The 18,722-nt window shown below is 42.0% G+C and overlaps 5 protein-coding genes across 12 annotated transcripts; 1 reads left to right on the top strand and 4 right to left on the bottom strand.

The window, feature by feature from the left end:
- Positions 1 to 1,725: 1,725 nt before the first annotated feature.
- On the bottom strand, positions 1,726 to 5,463 carry dnajc27 (DnaJ (Hsp40) homolog, subfamily C, member 27). Of its 2 annotated transcripts, XM_053878259.1 has the most exons (8): positions 5,184 to 5,463; positions 4,935 to 5,115; positions 3,859 to 3,941; positions 3,306 to 3,375; positions 3,034 to 3,198; positions 2,833 to 2,955; positions 2,527 to 2,687; positions 1,726 to 2,103 (listed from the first exon to the last, which is right to left on the bottom strand). In XM_053878259.1, exons 2-8 carry the CDS (start codon positions 5,019 to 5,021, stop codon positions 1,971 to 1,973), a joined length of 822 nt encoding a protein of 273 aa, XP_053734234.1. In that variant the 5' UTR covers positions 5,022 to 5,115; positions 5,184 to 5,463; the 3' UTR covers positions 1,726 to 1,970. The 2 variants fall into 2 exon arrangements, with proteins under 2 accessions (XP_053734234.1, XP_053734235.1); XM_053878260.1 differs by lacking the exon at positions 5,184 to 5,463 and having other exon boundaries at positions 3,910 to 3,941; positions 4,935 to 5,080.
- On the bottom strand, positions 5,419 to 7,890 carry LOC128766663 (T-cell surface glycoprotein CD3 zeta chain-like). Of its 2 annotated transcripts, none has more exons than XM_053878261.1 (8): positions 7,819 to 7,890; positions 7,032 to 7,129; positions 6,174 to 6,209; positions 6,025 to 6,072; positions 5,869 to 5,904; positions 5,740 to 5,790; positions 5,638 to 5,667; positions 5,419 to 5,567 (listed from the first exon to the last, which is right to left on the bottom strand). In XM_053878261.1, the coding sequence occupies exons 1-8, from the start codon at positions 7,862 to 7,864 to the stop codon at positions 5,502 to 5,504; spliced, it is 411 nt and encodes a 136-aa protein (XP_053734236.1). In that variant the 5' UTR covers positions 7,865 to 7,890; the 3' UTR covers positions 5,419 to 5,501. The 2 variants fall into 2 exon arrangements, with proteins under 2 accessions (XP_053734236.1, XP_053734238.1); XM_053878263.1 differs by having other exon boundaries at positions 5,869 to 5,901.
- A 272-nt stretch (positions 7,891 to 8,162) lies between these two features.
- On the bottom strand, positions 8,163 to 10,257 carry creg1 (cellular repressor of E1A-stimulated genes 1). Its single transcript, XM_053846099.1, has 5 exons — positions 9,946 to 10,257; positions 9,443 to 9,562; positions 9,268 to 9,381; positions 8,962 to 9,070; positions 8,163 to 8,894 (listed from the first exon to the last, which is right to left on the bottom strand). The coding sequence occupies exons 1-4, from the start codon at positions 10,222 to 10,224 to the stop codon at positions 8,984 to 8,986; spliced, it is 600 nt and encodes a 199-aa protein (XP_053702074.1). The 5' UTR covers positions 10,225 to 10,257; the 3' UTR covers positions 8,163 to 8,894; positions 8,962 to 8,983.
- Positions 10,258 to 10,829: 572 nt separating this feature from the next.
- setdb2 (SET domain bifurcated histone lysine methyltransferase 2) lies at positions 10,830 to 14,203 on the bottom strand. Of its 3 annotated transcripts, none has more exons than XM_053886193.1 (11): positions 14,056 to 14,203; positions 13,458 to 13,571; positions 13,302 to 13,394; positions 13,069 to 13,229; positions 12,712 to 12,981; positions 12,315 to 12,640; positions 12,061 to 12,230; positions 11,592 to 11,821; positions 11,327 to 11,518; positions 11,167 to 11,255; positions 10,830 to 11,010 (listed from the first exon to the last, which is right to left on the bottom strand). In XM_053886193.1, exons 1-11 carry the CDS (start codon positions 14,069 to 14,071, stop codon positions 10,836 to 10,838), a joined length of 1,836 nt encoding a protein of 611 aa, XP_053742168.1. In that variant the 5' UTR covers positions 14,072 to 14,203; the 3' UTR covers positions 10,830 to 10,835. The 3 variants fall into 3 exon arrangements, 2 of the variants coding, with proteins under 2 accessions (XP_053742168.1, XP_053742160.1); XM_053886185.1 differs by lacking the exon at positions 14,056 to 14,203 and adding an exon at positions 13,642 to 13,816; XR_008416579.1 differs by lacking the exon at positions 14,056 to 14,203 and adding an exon at positions 13,642 to 13,816 and having other exon boundaries at positions 10,964 to 11,010; positions 11,167 to 11,250.
- Positions 14,204 to 14,448: 245 nt separating this feature from the next.
- On the top strand, positions 14,449 to 18,719 carry LOC128752849 (uncharacterized). 4 transcript variants are annotated; one of them, XM_053854526.1, is made up of 10 exons: positions 14,449 to 14,783; positions 15,754 to 15,958; positions 16,042 to 16,167; positions 16,713 to 16,945; positions 17,088 to 17,225; positions 17,494 to 17,681; positions 17,782 to 17,861; positions 17,930 to 18,013; positions 18,082 to 18,260; positions 18,376 to 18,719. In XM_053854526.1, exons 2-9 carry the CDS (start codon positions 15,772 to 15,774, stop codon positions 18,234 to 18,236), a joined length of 1,191 nt encoding a protein of 396 aa, XP_053710501.1. In that variant the 5' UTR covers positions 14,449 to 14,783; positions 15,754 to 15,771; the 3' UTR covers positions 18,237 to 18,260; positions 18,376 to 18,719. The 4 variants fall into 4 exon arrangements, with proteins under 4 accessions (XP_053710501.1, XP_053710499.1, XP_053710500.1 ...); XM_053854524.1 differs by adding an exon at positions 15,429 to 15,469 and having other exon boundaries at positions 18,082 to 18,719; XM_053854525.1 differs by adding an exon at positions 15,429 to 15,478 and having other exon boundaries at positions 18,082 to 18,719.
- Positions 18,720 to 18,722: the final 3 nt, after the last annotated feature.

The following is an 18,722-nucleotide window of genomic DNA, read 5'->3' as shown; positions in this document are numbered from 1 at the left end:
AATCCAGTGAAGATGTCATTGATTGATTGTATCAAACCTCAATGCAAGTTGTTTCAGCCATATGTTTGTAATGACATCAGTGTTACAGCTCAGAAACAAAAAAAATGTGGGGAAAATAATAAAATGTGAAACAATATTGTGGAAATATTTCAGACGATATGAAAATAGGAATCATTATAGACAATAAAATCAAAATGAAATCTAAGGAGCTGACAGTGTGCAAAGACAAGGACTCTCAAGAGCAGCAGTTTAGAACTTCCCCGGCACATCAGCTTCCCTCACACTGTATCGGGACGGGCACAAGCTGAGCTCACCAGAACAGACTGAAGCAGCGTTCTCTCCATCCCTCCCTCACCTGTAAATCTCAATATTCTCTGCATGGCAAAGGCCTGTTTTTACATATATTCCCATCTTTTCTGACTGAGCCTCAGACTGAGATGAGCTGTGGGGATCTGGTGCTTGTCAGGGAGGATCAAAACATAAGGGGAAAAAATGAACAAAACAAAAGAAAGCAGATCTTTATACGAAACTACGACTAAGCTAGGTTTAGCAGGAGGTCCAGTTTGGCTCTTGTCTCTTTGGGTTATGTATACTGATCAGCACACGTCACATGTAACATGAAGGAAGAATGTCCCCCATTAATGACCACAGGAGTTGACATCACCAGTCGTTTGATCAGATGATGTTGTGTTAAAGAATATCGTCTTCGTCTGTGGTCATATGAGTCTGCAGGCCGGCAGACTGACAGCAGGCCAGTCATGTGACCTAGCTTGAAAGAACCAAGGGTGACTGATCAAACAAGTCACACATGTTTCATTCCCAGCAGTGACTGTGAACTCCAGGCACATAAGCTGAGGTTCAATAACCCGGCGTACCTAAACATTTCACGATGACTCGATCCATTTTATAAGATGAAGCACAACTTTAACTTGTAGTACATCAGTGGAACTATCAGTCAGAATGTGATGAATTGATGACAGAGTAACATGGAAATTTGTTACGTTACACATTTTTCCTGGAATCGGAACAATGGCCAATAGTACAATACAATCCATTTTCCAGGACACAAATGTGTGGATCAGATAATTCATTGATTTTCAAGCCGTTTTACAAGACGACCTCTTTGAACACACTTTCCCAACACTATTTCAAATCAAAAGCAGATGTAAAAATACAAAATACCATCTCTACCTTAGAAATATATTTGGGCTCTGAGTGTATTCAATTTGAATGTAGTGTACCTTTCCTGAGGAAGTGTTGGAGTCGAAACCGTGTTGAGACCAGATCATACAGAGACCAATACTAATAACAAGGGCAGAGGGGGCAGCGAGACCAAGACCAAGACAGAAAACAAACAACTAGTTTGTTCCAATTAAAGCATTTCAGTTTAAAAACAGACAACATTTCTTTTCCAGTAAGAAATAAATGTCTGTCTCTGTGATTAATATGCTTCTATATTCAGTATGGTCTCGGTCTGGGTCTCTGCATGCTCTTCACACTGACTTGACTACAGCACTTTTACTAAGTACATGACCATAGACGTCCATGAATGTTCTGAGACACTTCTATCTCACAAGACATAAGGGCAAAAAAAGTCCATTATCAAATGTGCATCTGCAGCTTTGTCCTCTTAGAAACATTTCATTTACCTGAAGTTATATTCAAGGTATTTTTGCATAAAAAATGCTTAGATCATAAGATACGTTTTTCAGTAAGAGACAAATGTTTGATGGGAAAGTTCTTTTACTTGCACATTAAATAAATACACATTTTCTCTGATAAATATTTAAACAACATAAATATTTGACAGTGTTATTAAATATACTTTGATATTATGAGTTTACATTTTAACAAACATGCATCAGGTGACCTCATCAATGACTTCAACAGCAAGATGTTTTGGGTGACTGTAATATGCCATTTAAGAAATACAGAACACGAAGAAATAGAGCATTGAAGCGCGACCACTGTTACTTGATGTTTTTCAGTAAAGAGGTTCGAGCATTGACGACGGCCTTAAATGCATCTTCACTGCCAGGCGCAACACACTTGTCTGGGTGCAACAATACGGCCAACTTCCGGTATGCCTTGTTCACTTCCTCTCTGGAAACATAGAGAAAAAAAGGCAATAAGATATTAACCTCAGATATTCAAGGGAAAAATAAGACAAATTAAAAAAAATACAAGTGTTTTGTACGATCCATGGACGGATCATGAACAGGGGGAGGGGTTTGATAGGGTTTTTGTGTTGGGCTGCTCAAGTGCTTTGGTTGCCAGTATGTCGGTCCGCACTTTGACCAAGGACCAGGAGTGTTTGGAGGTGAAAGAATTACTCCATTTCTCTCCTTTTTTTCTTCTTTTCCTTTAGCTCTGACAAAAACCTTAAAACTATAACTTCATTCAACGGCACTTTAAAGATAATCCATGTTATGAAATGAATCTTAACAGTAGAAAGGTACACTGCTGTTCTGTCCTTAAGTCAAAAAAAGCACACCAATTGAAGTATTTCACGCCACGAACACCCACCTGGTGGCCCCAGGTTTGACTCCAAGCATATCCCATGAGTCCTTGCTACTCCGGATGCGCCTTATGGTATCAGCCTGCTCTTTAGTAAAACCAACGTTGACTTCTGATACTGGACGCTTTCCACCGTTCTCACACATGTCAGTGATGGCCGAGAAGAAAGCCTGTGAACAGTGGACGACAGTGAAGCGCTACTTTTGTTTGTCCTCTAATGCAGCAACAACAGAACCCTTCCACCTTGCTTAAGACATTCATACCTTTCTTGTACTACTCCTTCAACATCTTCAGTGCTTGCCACACAACACTCACCTGGAACATTTCGTTGATTCCCTCCCCGCTCTGCGCCGACGTCTCAAAATAATGAAAACCCCGAGACTCAGCCCACAGTCGCCCTTCCCCTTCATCAACAATTCGTCGCTTAGTCAGGTCCACCTGTGAAATCAGAAGATGAAAGATGAGTTGTATCCAACCAAACGCAGCATCATCGATATCTTGTCCTGACACAAAAACCTTGTTCGCACAGACGATGAAAACAATGTTCTCCATGTTGGATGTCGAGCCGCTCTCCTGCTTCATCTCTCCGAGCCAGCCATCCAAGGACTCGAAACTTTCTCGAACGCCGACGTCATAGACCAACAGCACCCCCTGGCTGTCTTTGTAGAACTCATTGCGAACCTATTGGGTGACACAACATTGCCATCTGTTGGCCACTAACACTGCACCATTACAAAATGCCATACTGAACATCACATACAACAGGATAGCGTAAAGCTCATTCTAACCTCGTAGAAGAAGGGATGTCCTGCCATGTCAAAGATGTTCACCTTCATCTCCCTGTCTCTTACTTGAACCCTGAGGACAAATTGACAGTACATTTATTACCCTTTGGGTGCAAAAGGTGCAAAATTGCAACAGGCAGCATTGCAGTATTTGTACAAGGCTGGCTGCTAATACACAGCCAGATGCAGTACCTACATTACACAAGCAGATGGCAGACACCTGTAACTCCAGTTACAGTTATAGGTGTCTGCCATCAGTTATAGTTTACAATTGTGGAGTTAATAGTGAGGCAGCTTAGTGACAGCTAGTCCGTTCTCCATCCACAAGCATCATATACTGGACTCAATGCTTTGCTTCACAAGGTCCGGGTACTTGAGGAAACATTTAAGTAATGTCATTTACTGCGGCCGGCGCATAATATACAAATTAGATGAGAGTTGAATATTTTGGTGAAGAAACTCTGGCGGCGTAAGGATTAAATTGTTCTGGTTATTACAGCAGATTCACGTACAGTACCATTCAACAGCATGAACCAATCCTATGATCGCTACTCACTTGGTGACTCCGTAGTCAATGCCGATAGTGGCCAGATATTTAGGAACAAACCTTTTTTCACAATATCGCTTAATGATGCAACTCTGGAAAAGAAACACAAACACACAGCGAGTTCAGCAAAGTGGCATGACTATTCTACTTGCCACAAACTTACAGAGCAAAAATGGAGTTTGTCAAGTTGGCTACTTTGATGACGTTTGACTTAGCGGTTATACTGCGTAGCTCAGCTATGGCAGGTGCTGCAATAATATACATTTAATTTACTGCAAGTCATACTTTTCAGTAGTATTACTCCGGAATATCAAGTGCACATGTTCAGGTTTGAGGACTGTACCAGCTGTCTTCAACAATGGCAGACAGATGCAGTGTAAACCATTTGTTGTTGAACTTGTAAGCAGCAAAAACAGACGCACTCTTCAACTTAGAAACATGAGAATATGAACAGTGTGCACACAAAACAACAAGTGTCTGAAACCAATCCGCAAAAATACATGTGGTAAGCGCAGATTCAGCTTCAACAATCAGCCGTCTTTAGACTGAGCAGGATCTGAGCCAGTTTGAGGCCTTCAGTGGACTGAATTTTCACTGACGTGTGGTCGGGCTGATGTACAGGCTGACGACACAATATGTGACTGGAGTCTACCTCCTGAAGGCAGAAGGGTTCTAGTGTGGACGACAACAACTGTTAGCAGGTGGCGGTCCAACAGCCTGCACCTACAGCAGCCCTTCTGTGGCTCTGTTTGAGACCCCTGCATTGGACTCAAGTTATTCTTTGATGTAATAAGAGTTGTTTCTCTCATTTACTATCTCCGGAAAGCTGCCACATAAGTGGATTTCATAGTCAAGTCACGAGGGGCCATCTGTGAAATTTGGAATATAATCTTTAATTCATTGAATACTGTAAAGGTAACATACTGATAATGAGGATGGAGCATTTTTCTGCTATATTTGCGAGCTATAGTTCATTTAATGGAACACTATGTGTACAAAGTATAAGTACTTTGAAGGGCAGCATTTCAGCTGAATACTTGTATGATTTTGAGATTTCAATTAAAACAACAATGTCGGTACCGTACCTTTCCAACTTCTGCGTTTCCAAGGCTTATTACTTTGACGCGTAGTGACTTCTTGTTGTCTCGTCTCTTCGGCACCGATGCTTCCATCTTGACGAATATCTGTTTGGTCTAGTTATTTTAAAACGTGTGACAAAGACAACCGCGGCTGCAGGTGTTGTTATTAGCCGAGCAGCTGGCGATGCTAAACGGTAAACACTACGTCAGTCGACCGAATGAACTGAACGTCATCCCGGAAAACAGAGGATTTACCTTCATTTACTTGGTTAAAATGTAATCCCAAAATCCGTTTTGACCAGCGGAACAAATGTGAAGCACAATTTAAGCACTTGCTAACACTAAGCGTTAGAGGCTAGCCAGCGCTCAGCCATACACGTCGACCCTTTCAAAATAAAATCGAAAACAAGCAGGCGTAAAAACAGTCTTTCATCAATGCACATACAGAAGGGATGGACGCTTCTTTTACCCGGAGTTTCCTTCAATAACATTTACATCAAGCACAAACGAGCTCTTCAATAATCAGAAGTCATTTGCTGTTTTCTGCTGGAACATGAGCTTGTGGTCTGACGGTCAAGGCGTATGGCGGTTCTTCATGCGGAGCGCGTCATACTGCTCTCTGGGGTCGCGGCGGAGCTCCTGACGTGAGCGGACACGTTGTTTAGTTGGTTACAAACCATCGGGCCTCACGGCCATTCTCACAGTTTACCTCGTATTCTTGGTTCCCTCGCCTTTGTCGCTGGAAATTAGGAAGTGGCAGGATGTTAGAACAAGAACGGACAAACAATTGAGATGAAATTTAAGGACTCACATCTGGTTTGACGGGAAGTTCCTTGTATTCCTCACGACCTCCAGACAGACCCTGAAAATCCCAGCCCAACAATTCAACATAATCAAGCTTGAACTTATTGATCAGGCTGAAGACAAACGGATTAGTTACCGTGTAAGTGGAGTCATCGTTCATCTGGTGTTTCTGCTTGAACAGTTTAAATATTTCATATTATCATATATTTAACATGACTTGCACATTGACACTAAGATTATAGAGTGTTCCACAATGTATTTTTTTAAATGTGATGAGAATAGGAAAACTCACCAGTCTTCTCTTGGCACCAGGCCCGGCATCGCTGTACTGTTTACTGTCCTAAAATAAAAAGCCCAACATGGTATGACATCATACATTAATTGGCTATTGTTTATACTAGTATTTTTGTGATAGCTACGATGCGTAACAGCAACACTTACCCCATCTGAAATGTCTTTGTCCCTCCTTTTGAAGAGCTGGAGTGACACAGACAGTTTTTTAGCACAGTAAATGAAGAAAATAATTTGTCAGGTTTCGCTTGGGAATGAAGAATGGATCCTATCTTGTGAATTTAGACTAGTAAAGATCAAGTAAATACAAGGATATGGACAAGGCGATGACAACCAGTGAAGCTCATCAATGAAGTAAATGTATGTGTAATAAAATGTGCAAAACTCATATTAAACTCATTAAAAATGGTACTCAACGACTCATCAAGACAGCCAACATTTTTTATTCCTCATGTGCCTCACTCATTCATTTTGAGGCAATGTGAAATTTGGGGTGGAATTTGACATTTTATAGGGGAAGAAATGAGAATTAATATACAGTATACACTGTACACGTCATCTGATCTGATCAAGCTTTTGCACATTGGAATTGTGTGTTAACGTAACAAAGGCACACACAAGTTAGTACATCTTTTTGCCATCAACTGGTTGGAGCAATTGATATGAGAGGGGCACATCCTCGATGCGCAGAGCTTATTGTTTAAGATCACTTTTGCTTGGGGTTTTTTTTTTCTGTCACTTTCATGACACAAGCATTGCTATATAGCAAGGTTGTTAGTCTAGACACTGTGGTCAAGTTACCAGCTGCTCTTAGGTCCACACAAATGGGGACCTCAGTAAATCCGCCCCTCAATGTATTTTGAATGCTGTTTTTAGTATCCCGTTATTTTCAATTCCCTATTGATCTTTTGTCATCAGGATTTGTTCAAGAATATTCATTCTGTTGTAAAATATTTATATTTTAAAAACAAGTTTCAAAATGTCTCAGGTTGAACTGCTATATTCTACCTTCTCCTTGATCAGCAATCCAGTAACAATGAGTCCATAGATTCCCAGGAAGCCATCCAGGATGAAGCACAACAGGGGACTGCTCAGAGAGAGGGCCTCTGACAGATAAACAAAAAAAGGAGAAGAAAAGAGAGCAATTTAGAGCAGCCATAAATCAATACTTACGATAGATTTGTTCACAATGTAAATATTTAGATGATACGAGGCCCCATGTTATTGATAATCCATTTTCCATTACTGTTATTATTTGCTAAAATAAACAAATCATAGTAAATTGTAGTTCATTTTTATGTGTAACATTTCAAGACATTATCCGGAAACACAGGCACCTGGGGAACCTCCAGACATGTGGCTTGAATTCATGTGTTATCTTCCGGCCACAAAACAACATCCTGAGCAACACACTTTTTCATATTCAAGTCCATGTTGAACTACTCAGAAAGTCAAGTGTTCTAAATGACTTCCTGTCATCTTTTCTGTTCCATATTATGTCTATAATTTTGATATTGACAGACCAAAACAGGAAAAGTATGTTAACACAGATTTTTGTCATTTGGAGATGAAAAACTTCTTATACTACTCTGAACTTCTCCCGTTTAATGGTGAAAAGGTAAAACTGAAATGCCGAACAGTGAAAGTTTTTTTTTTAATTTATTTTAAATAATTCTGATCGCAAGAAATTATTATAGAGTCATGGCAGGAATAAAAAATAAATGATAAATAATAAAACAAATACATGAAAAACATATATGAAAATTACTAGTGAAATGAACAAAACATATCTGACCTGCAGTTTGTGGAAATAAAATGAGAAGAGTGACAAGCAGCTTCATCTTGAGTTTCCTGCCACAGGATGAGGGGACTGAGGCACCTGCAGTTGCGACAGGAAGAGGAGGCGGAGCAAGTCTCTTTTGTAATCCACTTCTTGATGTTGCTTTTTGACGGTTCAACATTCAGCTGTATGGCTACTATTGTCCCCTCATCATTCACATGAGATAAATACTGCTACATCTTTAGTCCTTTAGGTCCTTTAGTATATATACTTATAAGAAACTACACAAAACATGGCAGATTTTTGTATTTAATTTTATTGATAGTTTATTGATAGTTACTGTAACCAACAACCCCCCACAAGTCAGCAGACAAAGACGAAAGTGTCATTTTAATTTTCACATCTGTCAGCTCGCAAAACTCCTGATCATGTGACTTTACAGCAGGGTTCACTCGCGGTGGTTTTTGCTCTGAAAGTAGCAGCAGCTGACTGACAGTCATTGATGACAGATTATCTGGTTGGTGAAGCTGTGTGTGCTTGACTGGTTGGACCAAAAACCTGCGTCCAATGCAGCCCTTTTTGTAACAGTTTGGTGACTCCTGCTTGATTGATTGATTTTTTTTTTCTAATATACTACTTCAGTGAATAATTTATATATTCAGTTCAATGATTTCATTTTATTAAACATTTACACACATTTTCATGCTTTTGTTTCATTACATACAATACATACAGCAAACATGACAAGTGAAGGCATCAACCTTCTTAAAACAGCATTTCCCACGCTTTCATATACATTATTCACCTCAATCATGATAAAAATATGATTATTATTTGTTTCACAAACAAAGACAAATGCATACAAGGCAGTTTCAATGTTGAATTCTAAATTCACTCACCACAATTATAAAAAACGTGACAATAAGGCACATCTCCCTCAGGACTTTGTGTTTTTAAATACAAAACTTTACTGAATTTTTTTTTTTTTTTGAAGCGGCAGCACTCAGCATACAAGGTTCACACCACAACTTTTTCATAATAAAAATGCCATCAACTTGTGTCCATCCCATTATCCATCTCCATCATGAAACCTGCAAAAGAAATGAGCAATATATAAATATTTGCGATGCCCCTTATTTTAGGGTACGGTGAACTTACCAGCCATCCATCAGCGAGGGCGTCAGTGATGCTTCCTGAATGGAGTTGCTTGAAAGTACTCTACTGGACTCACCATCTTCACGCCACCAAAATAATCCAGCACCCAAACCTTTGGCATGAGAGGAACCAGTAAACAAACGTCCAGGGAGTGCAGCAAAATGAGCCGACATCCTTCTCCGCAAGGTGCAATGACAGATCATTTTAAACTGTACAAAAATTTACTGGTATTGCGATGGTGCATCCTATTGTATCATAATGATTTACACCACCGATCACACACTCTATCAAAGAACTGTAGTGTCCCACCTGGGTGATGTTGAACTTGCTGAAGAACCAGTTATGGTCAGAAGGCCAATCAATCATCTCAGGATGCCGGGTGAACAAAGCCTTCTTGGCAAAATCTGCCTCAGTCCCATTGATCTGCGCTCAAAACTCCAGTCAGACGTGTGCGTGAGTGTGCATTTGTGACTGGACAGTTTACCTCCAAGACAGATCCAGAAAATATAATGTGACAGCACAAGGGGCTCTGAGGGTCATAGCCTTGCTGGCGACAATAGTCAGTCTGAGCCAGAGACACGGAGAGCGAGGCCTGTGGGTTCACCTGCAAAAACACACCAGCAACATCGTCGAGGAAATTCAATTACACACACTTTTCACTCGTGTGACCTGTAACACTTCTCTTCAAAGTCATCAAAACTCTGCGGAAAAAGAGTGTACTGCAACTCTGGTCACACGGACCCACGAGGCTTTTACTGTAAATGTGTGGAGTCACTGTGTTGTAAGGCTGCTGAGTCATGACTTCGATGATAACCAACGATGTTTTACAACACCAACAACAACAACGCGCGCGCGCGCGCGCGCGCGGCATGTGACAAAAGAGTTTCACCTTAGTTTCTGATACAATACTTAATGCAACTACGAAGTCATCGAAGTTACGTTGCTCAAAAATGTTTTTCTGCAGATAAGCGCCAAACACGATGTCACCTTCAGGTCCTGGACGGAGATCTCCATTCGGGTCAGGTACATGTAGGGCACCCCGGAACTAGTGCCGGGTGGTCCGTCACTGATCGAAAAGACGTTGGAGAACGGTTGACCGACCACCGGTGGGCGGCTAGATATGGTGGCCAAGGAGCCCCAGTCCACCTGATGGGCGATATAGCGCGCGACCCGGGCTACCTGGTCGTGTGGGGGCACGTGAAGACCAAAGGACGATCCAAACATTGTGGTCCCGAGGACCAACACAAACACCTGGGAGACACGCATGTTGAGGTCAGCTGACAGAGTGAACGCGGGTTACTTGAGTAAGAGCGGATTAACAACATTGAAACTTCCGCCAGAGATTTCCAAAACAAAAGCCGATATCGAGTTGGTGAGCGCAAACCGACACAATGAAGAAGTTACATTTTGTTAAAATCAACCGACTGTTAAGAAGAATTCTGAAAATAATGTGATTATAATATGTAGCTTCCCCCCCCCCCACCAGAATCTAGTTGTTTAATTTTAACTTAAATTGCCTTACTTTTTTCCACAACATGCAATGGAATTTCCCATGTTCACCAGCCTGTAAAAAGATTTAAACAAATAAAAAAACATAAACAGCATCAAAACTACCATTCTGTTGTGTTATGTGTTATAAAATGTGTAATACACGCATACAGGGGTCGGACAAAATAATGGAAACACCTTAAAGCTAAAAAATCTTTAAGGTGTTTCCATTATTTGTCCAACCCCTGTATAATAAATGAAAGCCAAATCCAGCTGGTTCAATTTAATTCAATTTTGTTTAATATGGAATCTTCTCATTTCCATCATTCCTATTAAGACAGCAATAATTCGACCAAAGTTGAGTAAAAAAATAGTTTAATCAAATATAGTTACAAACTCTTAATAACACCAGACGCATTCCCTTCAAATGTTCCCCCATGCTTCTCCTCAATGGTGAAATGTCCACAGCAATTGTTGCTGTTGCAACAGCATGGCACATCCAGCGTAGGAAGCAAAGGGCAGACGGAATAGTTCCAGGTAAGCTCAGTTCCAGCCTTCACCACCCTAAACAAAAGAATTCAGAAAGACACATAGACATGTAACATCAGTCCTAAAAGCTGCACTATTCTCACTGTCATATTGTTGTAATAGATGGAAACTGCTTTGTTGCAGCCACCGTAAATATATTTGCAATTCATAATTCACAATTGCCTGTTGTACCTGCTGGTGAAGAAGGCAATGATGGGGAAGCCAGGGTCATGAGAGTCAGTGAAGACACTCTGAGTAAACATGTTGGGCTCACAGCTGTGCTGCAGGAGGGAGTCAAATGTTAAAAGCAACTCATACAGGCTACTTTTCAAATCATGTAGGCGGAACTTACATTGAAGAACCTGCTCACGTTCCCCTCCCTGCTCGCATCGAGAACATATCCGTTGTCACTAGTTTGACGCCTCTTCAAGCTTCTCCTACCATTCACTCCTCCCTTAACCACGGCGACCTTCTTTGTTTGCACCTCCTCATGCCCTGCCACTTGTAACAAAGACGGTGGAGCTCCCACCACCACAGTCTCGATCTGGCTCAGAACAATTCAATGTAAATTCTCCCCATACTTGACATCTTGATGAAAATTCAGTATTACTCATTACCACATCAGAGTCCAGGCCTGAAACGGTGTCAGTTGGTCCTTGGATTACAGGAACATGCAGTGGCTTTGAGCAGGGCTCTGCCATGTCCAAAACATTGCATCTTCCCTCAAGCAGAGGTGGAGCCAACCACTCAGTCACAACCTCCACTTCATCATCTGATGGAAGGTCTGCCCTTGTCAGTTTGGGTGGTGGCAACTCAGTAGGCACCTGGATCTTCCTCATCATCAGACCTGGACACAGACACAGGCTTTCAGTTCGTCAAAAACTGAAATTTCCAGGGTTGGGAGACACAAACAGACTCTAAACTGTTCAATGCCAAAAAAGGAGACACATAAACATAATCTGTTTGAGACTACAGAACTTGACCTCATGACAGACAATTGAATAATGTCACTACAACCAGTTGCTGAGGAGCTAAACCAGGCGAGCTAAACCTGGATCCCAAGAAGAAAACTGTCACAGAACTCACCAGCATAGATGCACAAAAACGTCCCCTCATCCAGGTCATCAAGACAACGCACTCCCCAACCATGCCGTTCTGTCTGAAAGACCTGGAGTCGAACCCTGATACCTCTTTGGACGACCCTATTCTGACAGCGGGTACGATCACAGCCACACCATGGGCCACACTCAAATATGCTAGGGACAGAAGTACTTCAGTCAATCTACATTAAATGTCAAGAATACACATGTTCTTCTCCCCTTTTAATGATGACGACTCACCCTGTTGAGATTGGCTTTCTCAGTCTCTGGTGGGAGTAGTGGTTGCCTCCATTGGTCATGGCAACGCAGGCACAAAGTTGGGCATCACTACAGCCATCCGTGCAGTCACAGCATGCTTTAAAGAGAGAGCTGTGGCTCAGAAAGCAGCCATGGGGCCAGCGCTCCTTCCTGTAGCGGAAGTCCGGGGGTCTGGCATTTTCTGGACCCATACAGAGATCCACTGGTGTAGGCTCCAAGCCACGACTAAGGTCCAACTCTGGCCGTCGAGGTACCGGTGTAATTGAAGAATCCAGATGTACTTCTGCATTAAAGCAGAAGAAATCCACCTAGGAGGAAAAGAATTAGACAGCTGTGATGTTATCTAAAGTCTACTGTGAATAATAGCATCACAACGGACCTGCATGATGTCATAGCTGCTTGTGTCCAGCAGGAATCTCATTACTTCATCGTAGTTCAACAAGCTTTTCCCACATGGCGAAACATAAAGAATGGACTCCTCTTTTTCTGAAGGCCTAATGTCAGCGTCGTTGTCGCTACCTTCAACCCCCCTTTCCATCAGTGCTGCATTTACTCTCAGAAAGCCACAGAGTAGCGGGACCTTTAGGGGGTTCTGGGTCCAGAATGGTGGAGGGTATTGGTGCATTTTGGGTAAGGATGGTATGCAACTCTGAAAAATCGAACAAAGCCATGCCAATAGTCATTTTGACTGGGTCTTAACGGTAGATCACATGATGTTCCCTGAAGTCATTAGTACCTGGGTGCAGGTATGAGGTTTGTACTCCAGCAGAGACAGCAGTTGAGCTGGATCAGCGGATGGAGCTGTCCTGCTAATGTCTTCTTCTGGTACAGGAGTATGAGGTGCAGAATGAGAGAGCAATGTGGAACGAACATGGTTGCCTGTATTTTCAGGTAGATCTGAAAATCAAAAGCATGCATGTCGTCACCCGCAGGGAAGGTACATCTCAACGCACTAGAAGGCAGAATTACCTGACCCAACCACGACCTGAACAACCTGCTGTGTTGAGGGGTTGATGGTGGTCCAGTTCAGACAATCAAGTAACTTTAGACTCTGGACCAGTTCTAAAGAGACAGAATCACCGTTATGTGTGACCCAGAAGCTGACATTTTAAATCCGAGGTGCACCTTTGTCTGATGCTTCGCCGCTTTTCAGCGAGGTCCTGAGATGCTCCAGGGAGACGAGAAGAGCGCTGAAAACACGATCCACGTCTTCTCCGGCCCAAAAGCTCCGAGCTCGCTCTGAGACACACACACAAGAAATGAAGTGAAATCAGAACTAGCTGCGGTGATGCCCATGATTCAAACTCACCGACAGCTTCAGCATTCAAACGACCTTCCTCCATAGACCTAACAATATTTAGGGGGTATCTACCACAAACCTAACTACATCTACTAATCAAACAAATACATCGGTAAACCTATGCAGTGTTCAACACTGTTAAGCGATGTGACGGTCGTGTTTTGTTTCACGGTAAATGGACGTGCTAGCCACCGTAGTTGTTGTACTTTATATTTCACTCGAATTGTTGTCTGACAGGCATAATACGGTTCACCTGTTCCGCATTGATTTTCAAGTTAGAAATTCCGAATTGCGTGCCCATGGAATAAAAAGCAAAAATATTAATAAAAGCGTGGTTTGGTGTGTTTATTTTAATCTGGACTACAAAGTGACTAAAATGCTCCTGCGAGTCAGAGATGAGGGAAATTAACTAACGCTACTTACGCGACCAGAAATCCATTGTGGTGTATTACGTGTGAAGAGGCTGGTCATGATCTTGTTGGTTTTATTCGCACTTCCTAAAGAACAGAAACATCATGAGATTCATCGGTGGAATCAGTTCTCTCATACACCGTCAAGCATTTTCCTTCACTCCTGTATTGTCACTCTGGAAAGCAACCCCACAGTGCCACCTTGAGGTCCCTCCGGGTACAAAAACAATAACACTAGCCTAGATTATATTATTATAATTATTATTATTATTGTTATTATTATTATTATTATTATTATTATTAGAAGAAGAACTCATAAATATTTGGCGTTGATAGTGAAATGGAAGACTCGAAACCAAGCTGCTAACCGAACACTGCAGGGTTAAGTTTTACTCGTGCTTTTGAATATTGTTACCACAGGGACCATAGTCCCTTGGCCCCGTTTTAAAAAGTACGCTCAAGTTTTGTCAATGACATTATGGTTTGATTCGCTTTAAAGTGTAACTGTGTACGTTTCCGCGAGGGGGTTCAACGCTCGACCACTCCGACGAGGTTTTGTAACGACACGGTTACGTCACATTTCAAATAATGGTTATAAAACGCAACAACGGGGTGGACGGAGTCGAGCGACAGCATTTGAGGCGTCGCCAGTTCTTCGACGGGTCACTTTTGTATTCTCAATCATAAAATAATTTCTCATCGTTCGTGACCATAGTGGATCAGTGGCGACAGGAATCGCGGGTGAGCAAATGAATACATGTTTATAAAGGACATATGTAACTATAACTGGTAGAATATAGATCCATTTCTCCACTACTGTTTATTTTCGCGTTAAGGCAAGACGACATTTTACTGTTCGGCCTCAGAGCAACAAATATGTGGTAAAGTAGTAGTGTTTGTGTCTTGTTGTAGGGTGGCGCCTCTGGTGGCCACCTGAGTAACTGCGCCGCTCTGATGCCTTGAGTTGTTTCTGACGTTTTACCAGCAAATGAAAACATCATGTACTTTGTGGTGCTAATTTCTAATTTTCACTTGTTTTGGCAGTTAAGTTGAGTTTGGGCTGTCAGTCTAGAAAATGTTTTTCCGCATGACAAAATGCATTATTTATGCATATGTTAAACATATACAGTACCAACCAAAGGTTTGCTCACACCTCTCATTCAGTGCAGTATCTTTTATTAATTCAATTGTTGATTCTCACTGAGGGCATCAGAATTATGAATGAACACATGTGGAATTATGTAGCAAACAAAAAGTGTGTAATGACTCAAAACATGTACATATAGATTTTAGATTCTTCAAAACAGTCAGCCCTTGCTTTGATGACTACTTTGCTCACTCACCATGAGCTTCATGATGGAGTCACCTGATCAGCTTTTCCAACAGGAGAAGACTGAGGGTTTGCAGCGCTGCCAATAAAGCAAAAGGTGGCTACTGTGAGTCATCAAAAATATGAAACATTTTTAGGGTTATTCAACTTTTTTTCATTGCTACATAATACCATATATTCTGCTTCATATGTTTGATGTTGTCAGTATGTACCGAATATACAATGTAGAAAGTGGTAAATGTAAAGCACTTCCTATTAAAGGACCTTGCAATGTAGAAATGCTGACAATACTTTTTTTTTTTATTTAGTACACTGATTACTTGTAACAACTTGTAGGATTTTAACACAAGCTGAACATGACTGTGTCAATTATGTCTCTAGACACAGGAAGGAAGAAACATGGCCCAGGTTCGAGTCGCAATCAGGGAGGCGTTGTGGGGAATGTGTGCTGCGGATGCCATGTCTATGCCCGTGCACTGGTACTACGATGTCCGTGACATCACTCGTGACTTTGGGGGACCCATATCTAAGTTTGAGAATCCACCAGTGTCACATCCAAGCAGCATCCTCAAGTTGTCTAACACAGGTAACGTGAGCATTTGTCAACACCAGTGTATCAACTGCAGATCATAGTCAAGAATTGATGACTGACTCTGTTTGGTCCTATAGCCGGGAGTGGTCGGACTGCCTGGGTGTCCAAGTCCAAATCTAAGCAGGAGGTTGTTGGAAACGTCATCCTCCATGATAAACTGCATTTGTGGAAGCAGCCTGGCGGCTCCACACACTATCACCATGGTAACCAATTCTCTGAAATCTCTTAAATACTCCCAGAGGGTCAAGTTACCCTGACTGGCATTCTCTCTCACTACTCTCTACCATGGATTCAAAGGCGCAGAATGAAAGTTAATTTTCAAGGAAGGCAAATGGATGTCTGAGTAATGTGCAATTCCACTCAAATTAGACTATCATTGCCAATCTGTTGTCGGAAAAAAAGAATAAAAAACAGTAAGTCTGAGTTCACTTTGAATGAATGTGTACATTCAAACACTGCAAATATGAGCATGAACACTTTGACCTTTAATGTAAACTTCAGCACAGAATTTTAGGGAAATTAGAAGTGCAACTTTTGACCAGGTCTGAATGTTTAAATGACAGCACACATGTCTTTACCTGATCCAATCATAGTTTGCGTTTCACTTGGTCGCCATGCCATGGTTGCGATGGTGTGGCATTACTGTTATTAGTCTTGATTTTGTAACCAGTGCTGATTTTTGCAGTGCTTGCTTAAATGTTTTTACCATCTGTTACGGACACCTGTAATGAGAGTTGTTTTTGCACAGGTCTGCAAGCCGGTGAAAACACTCTGAATGTTCTCTGCGCTCTGCAAGCGGCTCGCACGCTGGTCAGTGGAGGCTTTACAGACGTGTCACAAGCAGAGGCTCGTGGTGCTGTGTTGGCCGACTACGTGGCTTTTATGACCACCCGAGGCTCGCACAATGACACCTATGCTGAGTCCTGCCACAGAGCCTTCTTCTCAGACTGGCAAGATACTAGACCGACGACAGACACAGAGGTCATCTCTTTCTTTCTTTCTTTTTTTTTTTTTTTTTTTTAAATTGTGTTGCCTTTTTTGAGACTGTTTCCAGAAGTTATTTTCTGTAAATTCCGCCAAGTAAGTTAAAGCTAAAGAAACTTTGTGCTGGGTGTGGGTCCAGGTGTTGCAGTTCGCAGAGCAACGATCCCGTCGCGTCCTCTCCTTACCTGTTCCTGATTCACAACTCAATGCTATCGGCTGTCTTCCTTCGGTCCTTCCCTTCGCCTTGCTGTCAGCTTCAGCCAATGAAGAGAAATCTGTAAGAAATCCCTCCCCGTGAGTGCATCAACTGTACATATATTTTCTTCCCCAGGGATTACTGATCACAAAAATCATCATTCACATGAATTAAAGGTGACTGACCATTGTTTGTCAAAGATTTCCCGACACATGCACACACCACTATAGTGACAACTTCTTATAGTTGTCACTATAATACACTAGCTTCAGATGTTTTGTATCTTGTTTACCCTATAGTATTTTCTTCCTGCATATCATGAGCTGATGTCCCAAAATTCTCCCTTCAGGTGTCAGCAGCAGTGGAGTTTGGGAAGTTAACACATCCGCACCCCGAAGTCTCCAATTTGGTTGCTCTCTACTGCCGAGCATTGCATGTGGTTCTTGGTGGGGGCAGCGTGCGGATGGAAGCGGAGCATGCTCTGAAGGAACTTGGTGTTTGGGACACGTGCCGAAGCTTCAGCCGCCGCGCAGCAAAGTCAGTCATTTCAATAACCTTCTGAATTCAACTCACCTATCGGCCTAACTCAGATGCTGGCTGATAAAAGTGATGTTTCAATATGGACGTTGTTTTTAAGGTTTCCCAAGTCGTCACCGGAGGCCCTGCGAGTCCACCAGAGTGCCGTCAGTAGTCTGGGCCTGGCCTGTTACCTCGAAGGTCAATTCAAGTTTGTCTAGTGTGATTGTAACAAAGTGAAGTCTTTCTAACAATATCTGTGCCAACAGGAGCGTTGTCCAGTTTGTTCTACTTGGCGTATGAATTCCACGATGACCCCGAGGGGGGGATCCTGGTTAACACCAACTGTGGAGGTATTTGTGATCATAGAATTGACAAGAGATAAATGCAACCCTAACTTCTGCCTTTTGTTTATGTTCAGGAGAGAACTGTAACAGAGGGTCTGGGCTGGGTGCCCTGTTGGGTGCTGGAGGATCCTACAAGGGAACTTTCATACCTCAAAAATGGAAAGATGAGATGAGAGACGCACAAGAACTCATAGCAGAAATTATGAAAGAGCAAACAACTAAACTTTAAATACTGTGAGCCCGGTCATGAACGGTAACTACTCCGGCCTGTTTAACATAACTTCTGAAACATTTTTCTGATTTGATGCACTGACCCACCACGCACTTCAGCTAGCAACTGACCTGTTCACTCCGACTTTCTCATGCAGATCAACCTTGAAACCTTCATTGGGAACCCATGACTCCTCTCTGAATCTAAGTATATTTAAGACAAACATACAAACTCTTGACAGAGCGATTCTTACGTGTGCATATGTTTTTAAAATTGCTCTACTCCACTGTCTAACTTCATCACCAGCAAACAACTCCCACAAGTCAGATGTTCATTCTCTTCATGAAAGATTAAATATGAACTGAACACTAACATTGTTTCAACAACTACAGTACGCCACACACAACAAATAAAATTAAGGGCTGCATGGCAATGGTTTCTGATGTGTACAGCAACATATCATGGAAATAAAATTACTGTGGGAAAATGAGATGAATTTCAGGT

The sequence above is a fragment of the Synchiropus splendidus genome, chromosome 1 (genome assembly GCF_027744825.2).
Source record: "Synchiropus splendidus isolate RoL2022-P1 chromosome 1, RoL_Sspl_1.0, whole genome shotgun sequence".
NCBI classification, from domain to species: Eukaryota; Metazoa; Chordata; class Actinopteri; order Syngnathiformes; family Callionymidae; genus Synchiropus; species Synchiropus splendidus.
Note: the sequence above shows the minus strand (reverse complement) of the source record. Positions and strands in the feature narration are given on the sequence as shown.